The sequence below is a fragment of the Excalfactoria chinensis genome, chromosome 1 (genome assembly GCF_039878825.1).
Source record: "Excalfactoria chinensis isolate bCotChi1 chromosome 1, bCotChi1.hap2, whole genome shotgun sequence".
Classification (NCBI taxonomy): domain Eukaryota; kingdom Metazoa; phylum Chordata; class Aves; order Galliformes; family Phasianidae; genus Excalfactoria; species Excalfactoria chinensis.
Genome location: NC_092825.1, coordinates 48478761 through 48496315, shown reverse-complemented (window position 1 = coordinate 48496315; position 17555 = coordinate 48478761). Strand labels below are relative to the sequence as shown.

The window sequence follows — 17555 nt, the reverse complement described above, 5'->3', positions numbered from 1 at the left end:
CACTGTTTACAAGGGACAATTAGAAAAAGAATGTATGGTAGATGAGACATGAAAGTTGTCACTATGGATACAGAAATAGGTGATCAAGCATTTTTTTGTTTGCTTTATTTGCAAACCTAGACCCAACTACATCACCCAAGCAACAGTGTAGGGCCTGGGAGTCAAAAAGAAGTGTGTAGAGCCCTGGTGGCCAGTAGTGCAAAAGGGAAAGCCTGTTGTTCAGTGGGGTTATTCAAGAATTGGAAATAAAAAGATATAAGTGAAAAGTGCTGCTGAATCTACTGCAGGACTACCTAAAGAGCCTGCATTGTAAGTATGGGCAGACAAAGACACAAAATGAAGAGGATAAATCTTCTGTAAGGAATTTAGTATAAATGCCATATCGGCTTCTCATAAGCAAACAAATAAACAAGCAAATAAGAAGAAGAAAATGAAGAGAGTTGGGGCCAGCCAATCTCATCTCTTCCAAGTTCTACTGCTAGTTTTTCTTTTCCTTCCAGTCTCCTTTCTTCCCATTTCTCCCCCTTTGGTTTCTGTTTAATACCCTGTTAGTTTCTGGAAGGCTGCATCTTTAGCAGGAGGCTTGGGGAGGGAGCTGTGGCTACAGCCTTGGTACAAGCTCAGTAGATCCCATTGCTCCACCAAAATCTGTTTTCCTTCAACAGCAGAGCTGTTAAGAGGAATTGGTACCAGAAAAGCATTATCTAGCATTACTATTCTTCTCTCTCCCCTTCAAGCCTTTAGCAACAATTGCAGTTTCCCACCTATTTCAACTAACTTCTTTTTTCCCCCTGAAGAAAAGATAGTCATTAGCATTTTTTGCCCTGTCAAATTGGGCTTTTCTTGTAAAAATTCTTTGCAGCTCAGGGAAAAGCATATAAAAAAAGTTATTGTTAACATGAAAGCTCCACTTAATACTTTACATTTCAAATACTGTAACTGGCTTTTTCCCCTCCTTCCCCTTTCTCTGAATCTTCAGTACACAGCTTAAACATCATTAATAGTATTCGTTGCTATGGTGCTGGGCAGCTGAGGCCTCTGTACTTGAAATCCGGAGCTACACTTAATGTTGTACAACAGCAGGGTCGTGCCAACACCTTTGGCTTTGACCCCATTTTTCCCAGTAAAATAAAAAGACCGTGTTTTCATCCCTTTTAGTTCTTGGGATAGAATTTTTTATTATTATTTTTTTTTAACTGCAATGAGAAATGGGAATGTGAGAGAGGGAAGAGGAAAGAAAAAACACGACATTTTAATAGACCCAGTGGAACCCTTTCAAAAAAAAACTTTGACTGTTACAATCTGTTACATCAGAAAATCATGAAGGAGAATTAAAATAAAATAAAATAAAAAAAAAAATAAAAATAAAAGATCAGACCATGAAAAGTTTCACATGAGATTGCTTCTCATTTTCCCAAGCAGCTAAACATTTTAATAAACTAGGGAAAATGAGACTGTAAAACCACAACATCTGACAGCAAGCCCCAGGGGCAGGAACTATTCCTGAAACTAATTTTAACTCAGGTTTTAACACTGATCAGATTTCAAGAGGAGAATGTCCCCTTAAGCTGTTTCTCTGTTCTTGGAGAAGCCTTGGTTTCTTGTGTTGACTCTGAAAAGCAATTTTCTTCGCAGTGCATTACTGTCACAGGCACATCAGGACCTTTCTGTCATTCATTTCTCTACAGCCCAAGAGATGCCCCATCCAGACATCTCCTCAGTTCTTCAGATCAGCTGAGGCCAGGTTCCAACAAGAGCTTCCAGCTTCTTCACAGGGAATTGAGTCTGTTGTACCAGCCTCTTCTTCCCAGGCACACAAATCGCATTGTGCTTTGGCTGGCACTGGGATATCTACAGATAGGACCGGCATTTTCACTGCAAGACTCAATTAACAACATAGCTGTGAGTTGACTGAGGATAAAAGAAAATATCTGGGTAGCATAGATTTGTAGAATCACAGAGTGGTTGGAAGGGGCCTCAAAGCCCACCCAGTCCCACCCAGCCAGTGGGCAGGGCTTCCCCCTACCAGCTCAGGCTGATCAGAACCCCATCCAACCTGGCCTTGAGCACCTCTGGGATGGGACATCACACCTTCTCTGGCCTGTGCCAGTGCCTCACCGCCCTCTGAGTAATGAATTTCCACCTAACATCTAACCTAAATCTCCCCTATTTTATCTTAAAACCATTCCCCCTTTTCCTAACACTATCACATCACGTAAAAAGTTGGTCTACTTTCTGTATATCAACTCCTTTTATTTCATCTCATGGAAGCGTTTTTCATCTTCTGGTTAAGTTCAAACAAAACCAGTTGCCCTCTGGGCAGGAATATTTTATGCTGCACCAATTGTCTGATACCTGGGTTGTCTCTATTTTGAGCTCCATGTCTCACATAGCTGTGTGAGATGAGCGCTTTGCACTTCTGGAATGGTCACTGCCATTACGTAGTTCCTGTCACTGCTCAGCATGAATTTCCAGTTCAAAGATGTTGTGCAAGAGAAGAAAGCAGGGTTCATGGCTGCTTCACAAGCTGCCTAAAGCTCATAAGAACGACCAGGCTGGAAAGCAGCTCCACAGGCCCCCTCTTTCTTCTTCATCGGTAATTAAAGTGCTCATTCGTTTCTAGGTCCCTCTTTGATGAGGTAGAAGGTCTTTCTGATGCCTTTTCTTTATGCCTTGTGCAAGCTGTGTGGGAGACACTGGTGCCTGAGGGGTGAGGTGGGATGGAGAAATGGGGTGACCAGTTTCCAGCATGGTAGAGGCATGGTGATAGACCCCTTGGCTCTGCCAGCCCACCAGCAGCAGGCTTAGTCAGATCAGCAGCATCAAAGCTGAGCAGCTCTTTGGAAAAAGGGCACGTGTCCTTTCAACCAGAGATGACAAGAATCTCTCTCTGATTCCAGCAGTCTGTTCTGAAGCACTCTTTAAAGAGAAATACCTGATTGTGGTGCTGGCTGCCATGTAAAACAGCCCCTTCGCCTTCCAGCTTTCCCTGCATCACTCTCCCCCAGCCACTTATTCAAGTGTACAAGCACAAAATGGTGCCAAAGTTCATTCCCCATTGAGTGGAATTGCCTAGCTTTCATGGCAAGATCTGTGCTGAGAAAGGGGTTATCCATAAACATGGCAGAATGCCTGTAGAATATTTAGGCTGGCTCCTTCTCCCTGTTGTCTTTAGCAGGGACAGCAGGAAGGCAGAAAGCTGCTCTTAGCATCTGGAAGAAAGAAATGCAGAGATAAAAAGCTCCTTGCCCTGCGGTTTCCATTCCTTCATGACTTAATTTTTTTTGGTCAGGGCACAGAGAAGATTATAAAGCTGTAACCTCTAATCCGCTCCTGTGCGCTCCTTCTCCATCTCTTCCTTTCTCCTCTCTTTCAGCCAGTTCTAATCCTTTATGTCTCCTCTCTCGCAGGTAGGAGTTGGAGTCTAATCTCAGACGACAGGTTGATAATTAGAGCAAAAGATTATCCTGACCCCATATCAAGAAGGTAAAAAGAGAGGAATAATGTAGGGCCATACAAGATCAAGCTTTCGGTGTTCAGAGCAGGAAACATTCTCATCTTCTCTCCTCCTGTGTTCTGCATTTCATACTCTCTCCCTTGTCCCAGCCAAGGAGTGATACTCAATTTCTCATGTTTCTTGCCCACCACCCCTGTGATGGCCAAGAGCTGTGTTATTTCAGCACTCGTTCAGCACAGAAATAATCACATTTTCCATTTCTGAAGGGAGAGTAGAATCAGAGTTTAACGAGGCAGCCAAAGGGCTGCAGCTGGGAACAGTGGGAAATGGGAAAAGCCCAGGCACATCCAGAGAAAGAAGCCTCAGAGAGGCTGAAGCCAAGGCACACTTCCAGTGGTGTTTGGGCTGGCACTGGGTACCCTGATCCAGCACCTTTCTAATTCAATATAGTGAAACCACAACAAGGAAAAGTGGGTCCCATCTCCATCCACATACCCAGCAGTCACAGCCCAGTCCTTAATCTGTTCAGGAAAGCATGCTGCTCTCATAAGCATCCCAGCACAGATGGAAAGCCCGTCCACGTGTCCAGCCCATGTACTGTATCCATCTGTACCATCTTTGGTACAGATCTCTCTTGTCCTGTACCACTGGTACTCAGCGAGGACCAAAAAGCTCCAAGACCTCTGTAGGTAAGGGGAAGCTGGGAGCACCAAACTTCTTCAGTGCCTGATCCCCTAGATGTACAAGGCGAAGGGATATCTCCAGGACCCACTGTAGCTTGGGCATTACCAGCCAACAGCCTGCAGGCACCAGGGGGTATCAGGATAGAGATGGCAGTGGAGGGATCGAAACCTGCAGGGGAAAGAGTGAAGGAACATCATGTGACAGTTCTTACTGCAGAACAAGGTGAGGAGTGGAGGGTTTCTCTCTTGTGTCATGTCCCACATCAGATGCTCACACTGTGTTATGGTTCTCTGGGACTGGCTGCTCATCTTACAAGGGCTTGATTTGGCAAAGCTGAGCAGCCAAGCTTTCCTCCAACACCTGAATCCTGCTATGGACCATGGAGCCCAACTCATTGCTCACCCCGATCACATTCAGTGAGATGGGGACTGCACCAGACTCTGCTACCCTGCTCTGTAGATGCCCTTTTAATTGCAAAGCTGCTTCCCACCCCTGCTGTCTCCAGCCAAAAGCTTCCTACCCATGTTCTGCAAATAACAACTTCAGGTTTGTTCACTCAAAGCAGAGCAAGTAAATCAAAGAGCACTTTTATTTGCAGTCATCCTGAAGCAAACCTTTTTCTTTTCTCCCTTCAATTTTCTCAGCAAAACAAAGAAAGTAAAATAAAGCAGAATTTCCTCTCCCGAGTTTAGAAGAACATTTCAGTTCCTGTCCCAGAGGTAAAAGGTTAGCTTGTTCCTTTTCTGTATGAAATGAATAGCAAAAATTCTGGCTCAGTAACTGTTCAAATAAAATGTTATAATACTTATTTTCTTTCCTTTCATCCAAAATGTTTTGCAAAATGTGTGTCTGCAAATATCCTAATGTTGGTGTGACCCTCACCCAGTAAGACCTGTGACTGCAAAGCTTTTGTCCCTCACTCCAGAACTCCTGCCCTCTATTTGGCTGCTTGCCCCTGCCACCCTGCTGTCCTACAGCTCAAACCTCAGCAGTGCACTGAGCACTCACACCCCATACCTTGAGGGATCTTCCTGAGGTGAGAAGGGACCACCGAGTTTGATAACATTGAGCTTGTTCTCAAAGACACCATAGCTGAGTGTGACCTGAAAAGAGAGGCAGAGAGAAAGGTGCAGAGAGGGTGAGGCGATGTGTTCAGGAATCTGCTTTGAGTGACAAAATCTCCTGTTCTTGTTCCATCTCTGGTGGCTTGGCCTCTACCTTCCCATTCTCCTCTCCTCCTTTCCATGGTGGAATATTGTAAATGCCCCCAGCCCTAGAAGTATTAAAGGCCAGGCTGGATGGGCCTTTGAGCAACCTGATCTAGAGGGAGGTATCCCTGCCTATGTATGGCAGGGGGGCTAGAACTGGATGATCTTAAAGGTCCCTTCCAACACAAACCATTCTACAATCCACCACGTGAGTCACCTACACCACTTGTTATATACCCATGCAAGGCAGACATGGTACAAAACGCTTTCCCAACCAGTAAGCATTTCTCTTCATTGATACCATGATCCCTCCGTGGTCTGCCCTTATCCTCCCCTCACTCCCTCTACACATGCTACCCACCACCAATCTGCTGCGATTGGCATCTGTGCTGTAGGCAACGTCTACTCCTTATTGAAAGAAAGCATTTGTTGGCAAAGTATCTTCATAAGTGCAGACAACTATTTTAGTTCACATCACTGCCACCAACTGGCTAAATACCCCCCTTTTTCCACCTCCCCTTCCTCTGAAACATGCCTCTTGTTTTGTTTCCATTGCTCACCTGCTGCGTGAGATGAGAGGTAGGGATGAGCTGCAGATTCTCCAGGTGGGAGTGGAAGAACATGTTGGGCAGCAGCTGCCCACCGACTTTGCACTCAATGATGTAACCTATAGTACAGTCGTCTGGCAGACGGATGAGCTCTGAGGTGCTCAGGAAGTTCTTGCCACTGGAAGAGAGCGGGACTGCATGAGTTATGTAAAGGGGCAGGGGTAACATAGGCAACCACTTCACTGAAAATCAGAGTAAACCTTGAAACAAGGCAAGAAATCCCTTAGTCCTACTGCAAAGTTGTGTGAATGTGTTTGCTCTTCAACCATGTCCAGCCATGCTGTCCCACCAATTGCTCAGTGCTATCTCTGATAAGTAAAACCACAGAACCATTAATGTTGGAAAGACCAATTAGATCATCCAGCTCAACCATCAACCCATCACCACCATGCCAGCTAAACCATGTCCCACGTCATCATCACCACCACAGGCAAAGGTTGATGGCCGGTCTGGATGATCTCATCAGTCTTTCCAACACTAACAACTCTATGATTCTGTGATTCTATACGTGCCACTTGAATTTTACTCCGGATAACAGATCATTATCCTTTCCAGATCTTGCACAATGAATGTATCAGGGTCTTCATCTAAATCAGTAAAAACTGGACCAGGAGTCACCTGGTGTGGAACAGGTCTGCCTTTCTGGGTATGCAAAGATTTGGTTAAGGCTGGCACAGATGATTCCTGATGTGCTGTGTTTATGTTTGTGCATACAGTCTGTAAGATAACCTAGGGCATCCTGAAAAACATCACCACGTAGATTGGGCTAACACATGTCCCCAGGACCTACTGCCGTTCCCTATGTATCAAGCTGAGGAGATGACCACGGACACTGTAAGCAGCTGAATAGAGTTTAAGGTGGGGGAACAGGAAATTAGATCAGGAAGGAGACAGAGAAGGTTGGAAAGAGACAGGGCTCAATCTGAGCACTTGCAAAAAGAGCCAGAAAATGCTGAAAGAAAAATGAAGGAAGGTTGAGGGATAACCAAAAGCTGGAAGGAGCTGGAGGTGTGTGTCATCGTGTGATACTGTTTACTGATGTGCCTGCTCCTGTATTTCTTTAATCAGGTGGGAGATCCACCCACTACACCGTTCCTCCAGTCCCACACGCTTTTGGAATTGAAGTGTATGTCTCTCATCACCCTTCCAAACGTTCCTGCAAACATCACATATGCAAATCCAGATTTGACACTGGCAAGTTACTGTGTGTCTGTGTTCCTAATCCCAAAGACTCACATACCCAGTGACTGCACAGCTTACCTGGCCCAAGGCATCATCTTCCTTGCCAGCTTGCGACTGATGCAGAACCCAGCTCCTCCTGTGGCAAACCAGAAGCGCACAGATTTCTGGAGAGAAACAGCAGAGCAAATCAATGGCAGAGGCTCATATATCACCATGCTCCCTGAGCTGGGAATGCTACAAACACAGCTTTGACAGAGAGATAAACAGCCTTATTGTCACCCCCCAGCTGCTGCCCAGTACAAGCACCTGTTGGCAACACAGTCCCAATTTTGATCTCCTCACATGGCTGGGAAGTCAGGATGAGCAAAGGCTGCTAACATGGCACTCTCAACCAAAGGGAAAAAAAGCCAGCAGGAGCAAGGAGACCATTGGCCAAATCACAGCATGTGTGCTAAGAAAGGTTAACTGGAAACCAGGGCTGTGTTGTGCCAGTTGTCCCAATCTGAGCAGCCAAGCTCCTGCAGTGGAAAGTAGGCTGCCCAAGGCAGGCTGATCTCCCTGCAGATGAATACCCAAAGGCACAGCAGAACTGTTGGACATCACCTTTCTTCCTCAAGTGAGATTGGAATGAGTCAACGCATGCTACCATATTCAGACAAGACCACTGAGTTTTCAGCTGATATGTCTCGTTCTTGGGACTTTTCTCTCATCAAAGTAGAGCTATGGTCAATGAGTCAGAGCATTAAAACCAATCCCCAGCTGTCCCACCCTGCCATAGGCTGTACCGTCTGGTTGTTAGAGAGTGTTTCAGAGGCTCGAATGGGTCTGTTCAGGCTGGGTTTCCCGAGATAGACATCCTTCATTGCAGAGTAGGAGGACAGGAGCTTCAGGAGGGCCTCAGGGTTCAGATAGTTGTCATCATCCAAATGGCAGAACCAGCTGGAGGGAAATAGGAGGGAATATACAAGAGATTTGCATTAAGGAGGTGCCAGCATCCCCAAGAAATACATTTTCACAGCAGCCCCAACTCACCTCTGTTCACTGAACAGGAATGCGTCAAACTCTGCAGCCATCTTGCAGGAGAGAGCTGAATGGCTGTGCTCAGTAGAGCAGTTGGTGAACACCACGTGGTCACCTGTGGGAAGGGAGAAGGCTGTGGCTTAGGGCTTAACCATACAGACATGGAGAGGACTTCTGGGCAGGAAGGAAGAGGTTTGCTCACAACCAGATTCACCGTGGTCCCTCAGTTCAAGCCTGCTGTGATGCTGGCTTCACCTCCCACCTGTTTAACACTTCCCCTCATCAGCCTCAAGACATTCCCTCCCTATAAGCCTTCTTGGAAGGCAGTTCTTATAAGAAAGACAAAGATTTACTAGAGCTCGTAATCACAGAATCATTTGAGTTGGAAGGGCCCCTTAAAGGCCCTCTAGTCCAACTTCTCTGCAGTGAACAGAGACACCTACAGATAGATCAAGGTGCTCAGAGTCCCTCCAGTTTGACCTTGAATGTCCATAGGGATGGGGCATCCACCACCTCTCTCGCAACCTGTTCTAGTGCCTCACTGTCCTTATTGTAAAAAACTTCTTTCTTACATCCAGCCTGAATATCCTTTCTTTTAGTTTGAAACCATTTCCCCTTGTCCTATCCTAACAGACCCTGCCAAAGAGTGTGTCCTATTCTTTCTTACAGCCCCCATTTAGACACTGAAAGGCTGCTCTCAAGTATCCAAATTAAGACATCTGGCCTCCAAATAAGACAAGGAACAAGGGTTTTAAACTTGAAGAGTGCAAATTAAATTGTACATAAGAAATTTTTCACAGTGAAAGTCATGAGGTGTTAGAACAAGAGAATTTGTGGACATCTATCATCAGAAGTGCTCAAAGTAGGGGTGGATGGGGCTTTGAGCAAGCTGATCTATTGAAAGAAGCCCTTGCTTGTGGCAGAGGGATTAGACTAGATTACCTTACGATTTCCTTACAGCCCAAATGATTCCATGATTCTCATGTCTAGATTTCAGTCCACACGACTCACCCCCATCTGAGCACCCTGATCTAGCTGTAGATGACCCTGTTCATTGCAGTGGAGTTGGACTAAATGACCTTTAAGGGTCTGTTCCAAATTCAAATGATTCTATGATTCTGAGAAAACAGTATAGTGGGGACAAGAGTTTAGTCATCAGCTCAGCACTCTGCTTTCCAAATTGCCATCACTGCACCTTGCAGACATCAAAACCCTTCACTGTGGCTCCCACGAGGAGACAAAGCCCAAAGAAAGCAAAGCATCCTGCCCAAGGTTAGACTCCCCCCATCAACTACAACTCTGCCCATGGCCAGAAAAGGTACAGGAAACAGAGAAGGGTTTTTTCCCATTCTCCTTGTACTGTGTGGCTACAGCCTGGAGCTAGCCATCATGCCTGGCCCCCTCCAAAGGCTGTGCTAGCTCAGAGTTAAGGCAGAGATGGTAATGTAGGAAAGGTGGTTACCCATTCTCCTCTTCAGGGCATCATCTTCTTCATCTGTGAAGACATACGTCTGGGGAGATGAAAAAAGGACATTACCATCGGGCATTGGAGCTGATGCTTCTACTGCATTTCTGGCACTGGGCAGCAGATGAGAGGAGGGACAGTGGCTACTCTAGTACTCTCCTTTTCCACTAAAGCCTCTCCAAACCCTCACAGGTGGTGCATGCAGACCCTACCACCACCATTACCCCCTGTGCCCTCCCAGTGCTTCATGCTGCTTCCTTCCAGTGGCCTGGAAGGGCCTGGGGAGCTCACTTTGCTGTTGGATTGTCCCGAGGGCTGATCCCTGCACTGAGCAGAATCAGCATTCCTGTGTCATCCATTGCTCCCAGTCAGCATCATCCCTGCTTGCACTGCTTTACTTCCTCCTGAAGCTTTGGAAAGAGGAACAAGAGGGCCTGCAAAACTGAGAGAGAGGTTGGATGAGGCCTGGTTTAGGTGTCAATTAGAGAGAAAAGAAAGCACTGTGGGCAAGCAGTGCTCAGGCTGAAAGGAGAACATCTGTTTGTGTGTTAAGTATGCTCAGCCCCCTTCCACTTTCCTGCCTCCTCCTTCTCTTCCTCCACCCCCAGGCTCTCTAATCCCCCTCTGTGCCATTATGTGGCACATCTCCCCCTCTTTGGGTCTGGGCAGGGATCACAGCTCACAGAGAAAAGCTTTCCTCAAGCAGAAAATGAGCTTTCATGATTTCTAAAAGGAGGTGCAAGCCTTAAACAGCCTCTCCACCAGCTGCCTACAGGCTGGTTAAACACTGCACCTGGGCAGGGACAAAAGGAACAAGGCAGATGGACAGCAGCTCCTAGGAGCTGTCATTGCTCTGATGAGATGTCCTTGTTTCTACACCGCCCCACATTCACCGAGAGCTTGGATTGGGTGATGTGCCCTGCATCAGCAATGTGTGGGAAAAGAAATGATCTGAACACACGAGGGAGGCGATGAAGGGCCCTCGGAGAGCACCCAGTCAAGCAGAGATGGCAGAATGGACAATCTCAAACATGCAAGCTGTGGTGAGTCGGCGAATTCCTCTCCTGTCTCACAGCTGATTGCAAAAACTGAGTGTGCATACAGTCCTACCATGCCTTAGCAAGATAAACCCTCTTAGTTTAAACCACTTTTAAGGTGGTCATGGGACTGGAAGCAATTAGCAAAGTCTCAGGTGAAGGAGTCCTGAGTCAGGTGACCGTATCTTAATGTTCAAACAGAGCAGGAATTCCCAGCAGCTTGGGACTCCCCTTGCCAGCACATCCAAAGGCAGAAATTTCCACTACAACAAACATTTCATCTTAAGAAAACAATTCTGAAACCGCTGAAACTTTCTGACATGTTCCAAAAAATACCAGAAATGTTTCTAGAAATGACTTGCTTACAGTTACAAAACCAACCAGAAATCATGTGCCTAATAAACTTCATATCTCATTGCCTATCTATTTTCTTTCTATTTATGGAAATACTCTGAAGCATTCACATTCCCCTAGAAGCAAAGGGAACTGTTTATTTGCAGACACCTGGCATACTCCTGTAGGTATTCAAGGCTCATGGCCTCTTTCTCTGGCAGGTGGACCAATGGACTCATGGAGCTGCCATTCTACTGCACCTTCCCACTTGCCTTCTGCACCTCATCTTCTCCAGCACCATTTCTCCTGCCAAGGGTAGAGGGAAATCACACCAGGAGCAGGCTGGAAGACATCCTTCAGCTCTGGAGCAGAGAAGTGGGAAAAGGTGTTTCATGGGCACTAGCAGTGATATGGAGCCACTGATGTCCAGTGAGTTGAGCCAACTGCGCTCTTGTGAACTTAAGTGCCCATGTAATGGGTTAACATCATGTTTTGAGGCTTCTTCAGTCCAAATTGGGAAGTGGCCCAAGCAAGAAAAACAAGAAAAAGGGAATAAATATGTGGAACCTGACAGTCCAAAACCACATTAATCTCCCATGTTCCCAGAGTATTCCTTCCCCAGGAAAAAACAGCCTCCAAAATGCAAACACATTACAGGGGTAATGGTACAGCTGGGCAGGAAACTATTCCCCTGCCCAGAGAAGAGATTTAAAGTTGACAGTGTGTTCACAACACTGAAAGCATGAAAAAACATTTCAGGGTGGGTCATTCCAAGTTTTCATTTTCATCCTTTCATTTTCTGAAAGGAAGGGTGCTGGAATTTGTTTATATTACCAAACAAAATGCTGTTTCAGACCAGAAACCTAGACTTATCTCCATCAAAATATGAAGAGGCCAACAGTGCCAGCGACTTCAAGATGTAGTTCAGCCCAGACAGTCCTAAAAATACTTGTGCTTAGATGAAGCTTTTTCTAATTAAAAGACTTTTCCTTGACAATTTGGCTCCCGCACAGTCTCTCCTAACCATAAAAGATCACATCTGGCCCTGCCTCCTGTTGCAGTCACCTAAACCTGGCCTCTGAGGTCCAGGTTACTTCCTCCGGGAGGGCACAGTGCAGGAACCAGCTCTGGAGCCAGGCTTGGCATCAGGATCATGGCCAGCTGATGAAATTTCCACACTGGCTATATTTTTTTCATTGTTGACATTCATGTATTTCTCTTTGCCTCCCCATCTCTACCCTGCCCTCAAGGCCATTAAGTATAAAAAGCTGAAGAAAAACATGGAAAATTGAGCAGGGCCGGGGAAAGGAAAGTGCTGAGCCTGTAACAAAATTTGATAACAATGAAAAAGCACTGTTTTAAAATGACTGAGCCTCATGTTTGACCCCTTCCTTCCTATTCTCCTACAAATGAAGTTTTCCTATGGGTGGGCAGCAGCGCAGAAAATTCATTGCCTCTTCCCAGGTTGGAACGTCACTTGTCTGCCAAAAAGAGATTTACTGGTGAATTTGTGGAGACACTGTCTAAATCCCGTCACAGAATCATAGAATCACAGGGTCATGAAGGTTGGAAAAGACCTCTAAGATCCCCTGGTCCAACTGTCAGCTCATCCTCACCATGCCCACTGACCACGTCCCTCAGTGCCACATCCACACGGCTCTGGAACATCTACAGGGTCAGTGGCCTAAGAGGAGAAGTGCATGTAGAAGAGGAAGCAGGGTCTCTCAGATGCCTAGGACAGACAGGAGAGGAAGTGTGCCCAAAATAGGACGTGATTTCCTGTGACTACCACAGCAGCACCAGAAAGTGGAAAATCACTCTTACCCAGAAAACCCTGCACTGCTTCAAGCGCTCTCCTACCCAAAACCTCCGCCCCCGCCTCCCTTCTGCGTATAGGCCTGAAGTCATCTTGTTTCATGCAGGCAGAGGTAAAAGGAAAAGAACCCCTTTGGGGACAGCTACAGGACATTTTTTGTTCTTGAGGAGCAACTTGGCGAGGGGGGAGAAACTGCCATCCAGGAGCAGAGCAGCACAGCTCCATAGCCTGCAAACTCATGGTATGAGGAGAGGTTGTGGAAAGTCTGTTCTGCTTATCTGGGGTGTCTGGGGCAGTCTGTGGTGTTAGTCGTTAAGACATAATGAAAGAAAATCCCCTCCATCTCAAGCCAAAGGAGTTGGGGTTAGGTTAGGTGATGGTGATGCTTGCTAAGAGCACTCGTGGAATCATAGAATATCTCAAGCCAAAACGAACCCTTCAGGATCAAGTCCAGCTCCTCACTTCACACAGTACCACCCAAAAATCAGACCCTATGTCCCAGTCTTCATGGGAAGAGCACACCTCAGCTCACCTGTTGCAAAGGGAAGCAACACAGTGCCCAATCTCCCATTTTGTTGGCTTTGTCCCACCCCATAGACTCCCCTTGCCATGTACACTCTCTGTAGCCCAAATCCACGTGCTTACCTGCTCTCTTGCCCGGGATATCCACGTATCCAGGAGCAGCTCCATTCTGCTCTGATGAAATCTCTTGGTGGTCTTCACAGCTATGAAAACATCCCCAAGGGTCAGGTTTCCTTCAGTCTTATATTCGTCCAGAGAACTGACTTGCAGGTCCTTCTGCCCAGTCCTACCACCTTCCTTGGCATCCTCTGGGCTCTTGTGTGTTTGTTGCTCTGGATTCTCCAGCATCCACTCCCTGAACCCTGGGTACCCCGAGGTTTCCTGAGCCCCACGGTGCCGTACAGAGAGGAGAGCCACACCAACCAGAAAGACTGCAGCTCCAGAGAGACCCCGTATAAGCCGACGACCCATGGCTCCCAGATAGCCCAGGCAAGGACAGCTTCAGCCAGTCCGTACCTCCATGTGAATCTCTCTGCTCTTCTTTAAGCCTTTAGAAGGGTGAGATGAACTGAGAGCAAGGTATGAGTAGGATGTGGCCAAGGACTTGGACAGATGAAGACCAGCAAGATAAAGCAGCAGATGAAGCAAGGGGAATTTCCACAGACCGAAGGCACTGATCATCCAGCAAAATGGGGACAAGCGATGGGGAAAATACTCCGAAATGACTGGTGGGTGGTTGGAAGAGGCTGTCAAAGGGACAGCAAGCAATCTTGCTCCTAGTCGTGAGGATGAGAGTCGTGGTATGGAGGCGGAAGGGTCAGGAGAGGAGATCAGAGCCAGTGGTGGGGTGTCCAGACAAAGACATCACTTCCTCAGAAGACAGCAGCCAGTGTATCCAAGCCATGGGCTCATGGGGCTGGAGCAGGGCTGTGGGAAGGGGCTGCCTGGCCGTCCACCTGCTCCCTCTGTGTGTCTGGGTCCCTGCCAGCCCCCGGTCCCGCCTCCGGGCATGGGGCGGAGCGCCAGCCCCCGGGGGAGGAAGAGGATGGAGGGGGGAGGATGAGAGGGGGCAGCCCTCAGGCTGAATGCGGATTGGCTTCATCTGCTGCGCCGGGTCCCCTGGCTGGGAGCACTCCTAGGTGACGAGCAGCTGATGGGGAAGGGCAAACCTGTTGCTTGAGTGGTTGTCCTCTTACCCCGATAAAGCCCAGCCCCTGCGGTACGGGAGGGCACAAGCCCTGTGCAGCCTTTCGCTGCTACAAGGGCATAGGGAATAGATGCAGTTTCAGGTCAACAAGATCTCACTGGTGTCTGATCCCCACGTCTGACACTCACCTCCCCAAACCACAACGCCAACCCACTCACTCTTGAAAGCACCTTTCCCATTGCCCCCTGCCCCCCAGCGCAAGGACCACTGCGTTTGGGGAGTATGGACTGTCCCATACCGCTTCTGGGTCAGACACCTTCAGGCTACTCCAGCGAGCACCTGAGGGACACAGAGAGGTAACAAGCCCAGGATGGGGCTGAAGCCCACCCCCACCCCAGCTGAAGCCCACCCCCACCCCAGACTCGGTAGAGAAGCAAGTAAGGGAACAGCAGGATGACAGCGCTCCACATAAAAATCAGAGCGCATCCTTAGGGAGCTGCAAGATGTGGGCATCAAGTCAGAGCACAGCAAAAGAATAGTAATAAAAGGGTGAAAAAGGGGTGAGCAGGGAGAGGCATTGCTCCCTCGGTGTGCCACGTAACAAAGACTTTCTCCCTCGCACCTCCATTTCTGAGTGGTAATAAAAGGAGGCCAGGGCAGGATCAGGGTCCCTCTGTTGTACACTCCCACTGCGTGGCTGAGACATGGGGAAGATCTCCCTGCAGGACTAAATCCCTGTTTTTTTACATTGATTTGAGGCAGGGGGCTGTCATTCCCTTTCATGCATTACTTTACTCCAGGAAAGTGAAGTTGTATGACTAATCCACTGCCACCAGACTAATGGGATTGCCCCCATGGCTCATCCCTGCTCCTGAGCCAGAAATGACCCTCTCTGAGTACTTCAGCCACATCTGTAGGCCCAGACAGATGTACAAGGGCTTCTGGCACAGGTTACTCAGAGGAGCTGTGGGTGCCCCATACCTGGAGGTACTCAAGGCCAGGTTGGATGGCTGGATGGGCAGCCTCACCTGGTGGGTGACAGCCCTGGTTGGGGCTGGGTGGGCTTCAAGGTCCCTTCCAACTCAAGCCATCCTATGATTCTGTGGCTCCCAAGCACCCTGCAGCACTTGCCATCCCTGGCTCAGGAGGTCTTCTGGGAAAGAAAGGGGTACACAGATAGAGGTTCCCCAAAAGAGCCCACTAGGGGCTGCCAGTGTGACCCAAACCACCTTGTGCAAAGGATGGTGTTAAGCAGCAGAGCAGGTTTTACCCAACCAAGTGAAAACCCAAACATGCCAAAAGCTAGAGGTGACCCCAAGCTGCCTCAGCTCTGCTTAGAACAGCATGGGGAAGGGCTGGTGGCCTCCTGCAATGACACACACACTGCTTGGCCCCTGCCCTCCCTGGAGGGAGAAAATTTGATCTCGTTGACTTTACAAAGGTTTCATGCAAGGCTGGCACAGCTGGTAATTGATGCCCAGGGCTGCTAATTGCATTCTGCCCATTACCTAACCCGTGACTCATTCCTCAGAGCACACAGCTGCACCCCTGGGGACACAAATGAGGTGGGCAGGGGTGTGCAGGGCAGGGGAGCATTATGTTTGTCTCAAGGCCCTCTGCCCCTTTTCTCAACCACATCCAGGACTAGTTGTAGCTGGATTCTGAAAGTCTCCAGGGAGACAAGATGAACAAAAAGAGGGTCTGGAGAAGGCTGGGAGCATCAACCTGCTTCCCAATACAACTTTGCTTTGCCTTAATTTCCCTCCTAGTGAAACACAGATGGCCCAGTGAGGTGTGAGGAGAAATCTGTTTTGTTGGGGTGCAGCAGCTCCTCAAAGTTGGGGGTATTGCTCTGTAATCACCCCCGCCATGAGGATGGTGATAGCTCCAGTGCTAGAGGGTAGGAGGAGTTATCAAGCTTTGAATCAGTGCATCGCAAGCAGTATTTTCCCTGGGTACTCAATCTTTATCTTTTCCCCTGCAAAGCTGCAGGCTCCAACCTCCTTCCCTTGCAAACCCAGCGTGCTTTGGGACTGTCTTCTCATCTGCTCAACAAAAGCCCTGCTTTGTTCACCTGCAGGGCATCTGCCCTCCCAGGGCTGACAGTGTTGGGATGCCTGGGCTGGTCCCCTGGAGAGGACAGCAATGGGGAGCTCTCAGCTGGAGCCCCATTACACCAATCCCCTCCATAGCTCCATTGCTCCAAGGCAGATCTGGGACTTTGCTCTACATTTAAGTGACTGCAGGTTAAAGTCTTTTCTTCCTTTCCTCCCCCCTTCACTCTTGTCCTCATAAAAGAAACAGGCAACTGTTTTAGAGCCTGAAATAACACCTCACAGGGGACCCATGAAGATCAGCAAGTTAATCTTTACTTGGAGCTTCAGAAGTGCATAGCAGTATCAGTTCCCTAATGATAGGAGTGAGGAGGACACGGAGATCTAGAGTTTCTAGTGCTGGTGGCCCATTGGTTTTCACATTGACCCCAGCCCACTGCCCAGTCTCCTGCTCCACGGAGACTCCCACAGCCACAACCCCCATTTTCCTTTTGTGTGTCTCAGGAAAGGCCATCTATCCTTCAAACACTTGCCCTTGACCACCAGAAGGACAAGATGGTTGGCTTTTCACTTCATGATAACCAGGCTATGGAGGGATGTGAAGCTCTAGGAACCTTGGACAGACACCAAGTAACCTTCTCAACAAGTAAGTTGGATATTAGGAAAAATTTCTTCTCCATAAGAGTGGTTGGACACTGGAACAATCTGCATTGGGAAGAGGTGGAATCGCTATCTCTGGAGGTGTTCAAGAAGCATGTAGATGTGGTACTTAGGGGCATGGTTTAGTGGACAGTATTGATGGTGTGTGGACGGTTGGACTAGATGATCTTAGAGGATTTTTCCAACCTTGGTGAGTCTATGAATCTCCGTGGCTGAACTAGAGCACCTTCAGCACTGGGGTGAGAGAAGCAGCTGAAAAATGGGGGACAAGAAGAAATGTGAGGAAGCCTGGCCTGTGGCACGCTCAACCTGTCCTCTCCCTGCCCCTCTTGCTCCACTACAACAGCAATGCTCTCTTCTAC

The 17555-nt window shown here is 48.0% G+C and overlaps 1 protein-coding gene across 1 annotated transcript; it reads right to left on the bottom strand.

Moving 5' to 3' along the window:
* Nucleotides 1–1194: 1194 nt before the first annotated feature.
* Nucleotides 1195–14307, bottom strand: MFNG (MFNG O-fucosylpeptide 3-beta-N-acetylglucosaminyltransferase). The gene is made up of 8 exons (XM_072343044.1): nt 13456–14307; nt 9622–9670; nt 8172–8274; nt 7925–8078; nt 7218–7303; nt 5910–6075; nt 5159–5244; nt 1195–4309 (listed from the first exon to the last, which is right to left on the bottom strand). The coding sequence occupies exons 1-8, from the start codon at nt 13801–13803 to the stop codon at nt 4243–4245; spliced, it is 1059 nt and encodes a 352-aa protein (XP_072199145.1). The 5' UTR covers nt 13804–14307; the 3' UTR covers nt 1195–4242.
* Nucleotides 14308–17555: the final 3248 nt, after the last annotated feature.

What these genes read in the sequence shown, in the direction of transcription:
- MFNG (XM_072343044.1), bottom strand. Translation starts at nt 13,803, where the DNA reads ATGGGTCGTCGGCTTATACGGGGTCTCTCTGGAGCTGCAGTCTTTCTG. An exon ending in AAGATGATGCCTTGGGCCAG is followed by an intron (nt 6,076 to 7,217) that starts GTAAGCTGTGCA and finishes GCTCTCTTCCAG; the next exon opens with TGGCAAGAACTTCCTGAGCA. An exon ending in CCTCTCATCTCACGCAGCAG is followed by an intron (nt 5,245 to 5,909) that starts GTGAGCAATGGA and finishes CTCTCTTTTCAG; the next exon opens with GTCACACTCAGCTATGGTGT.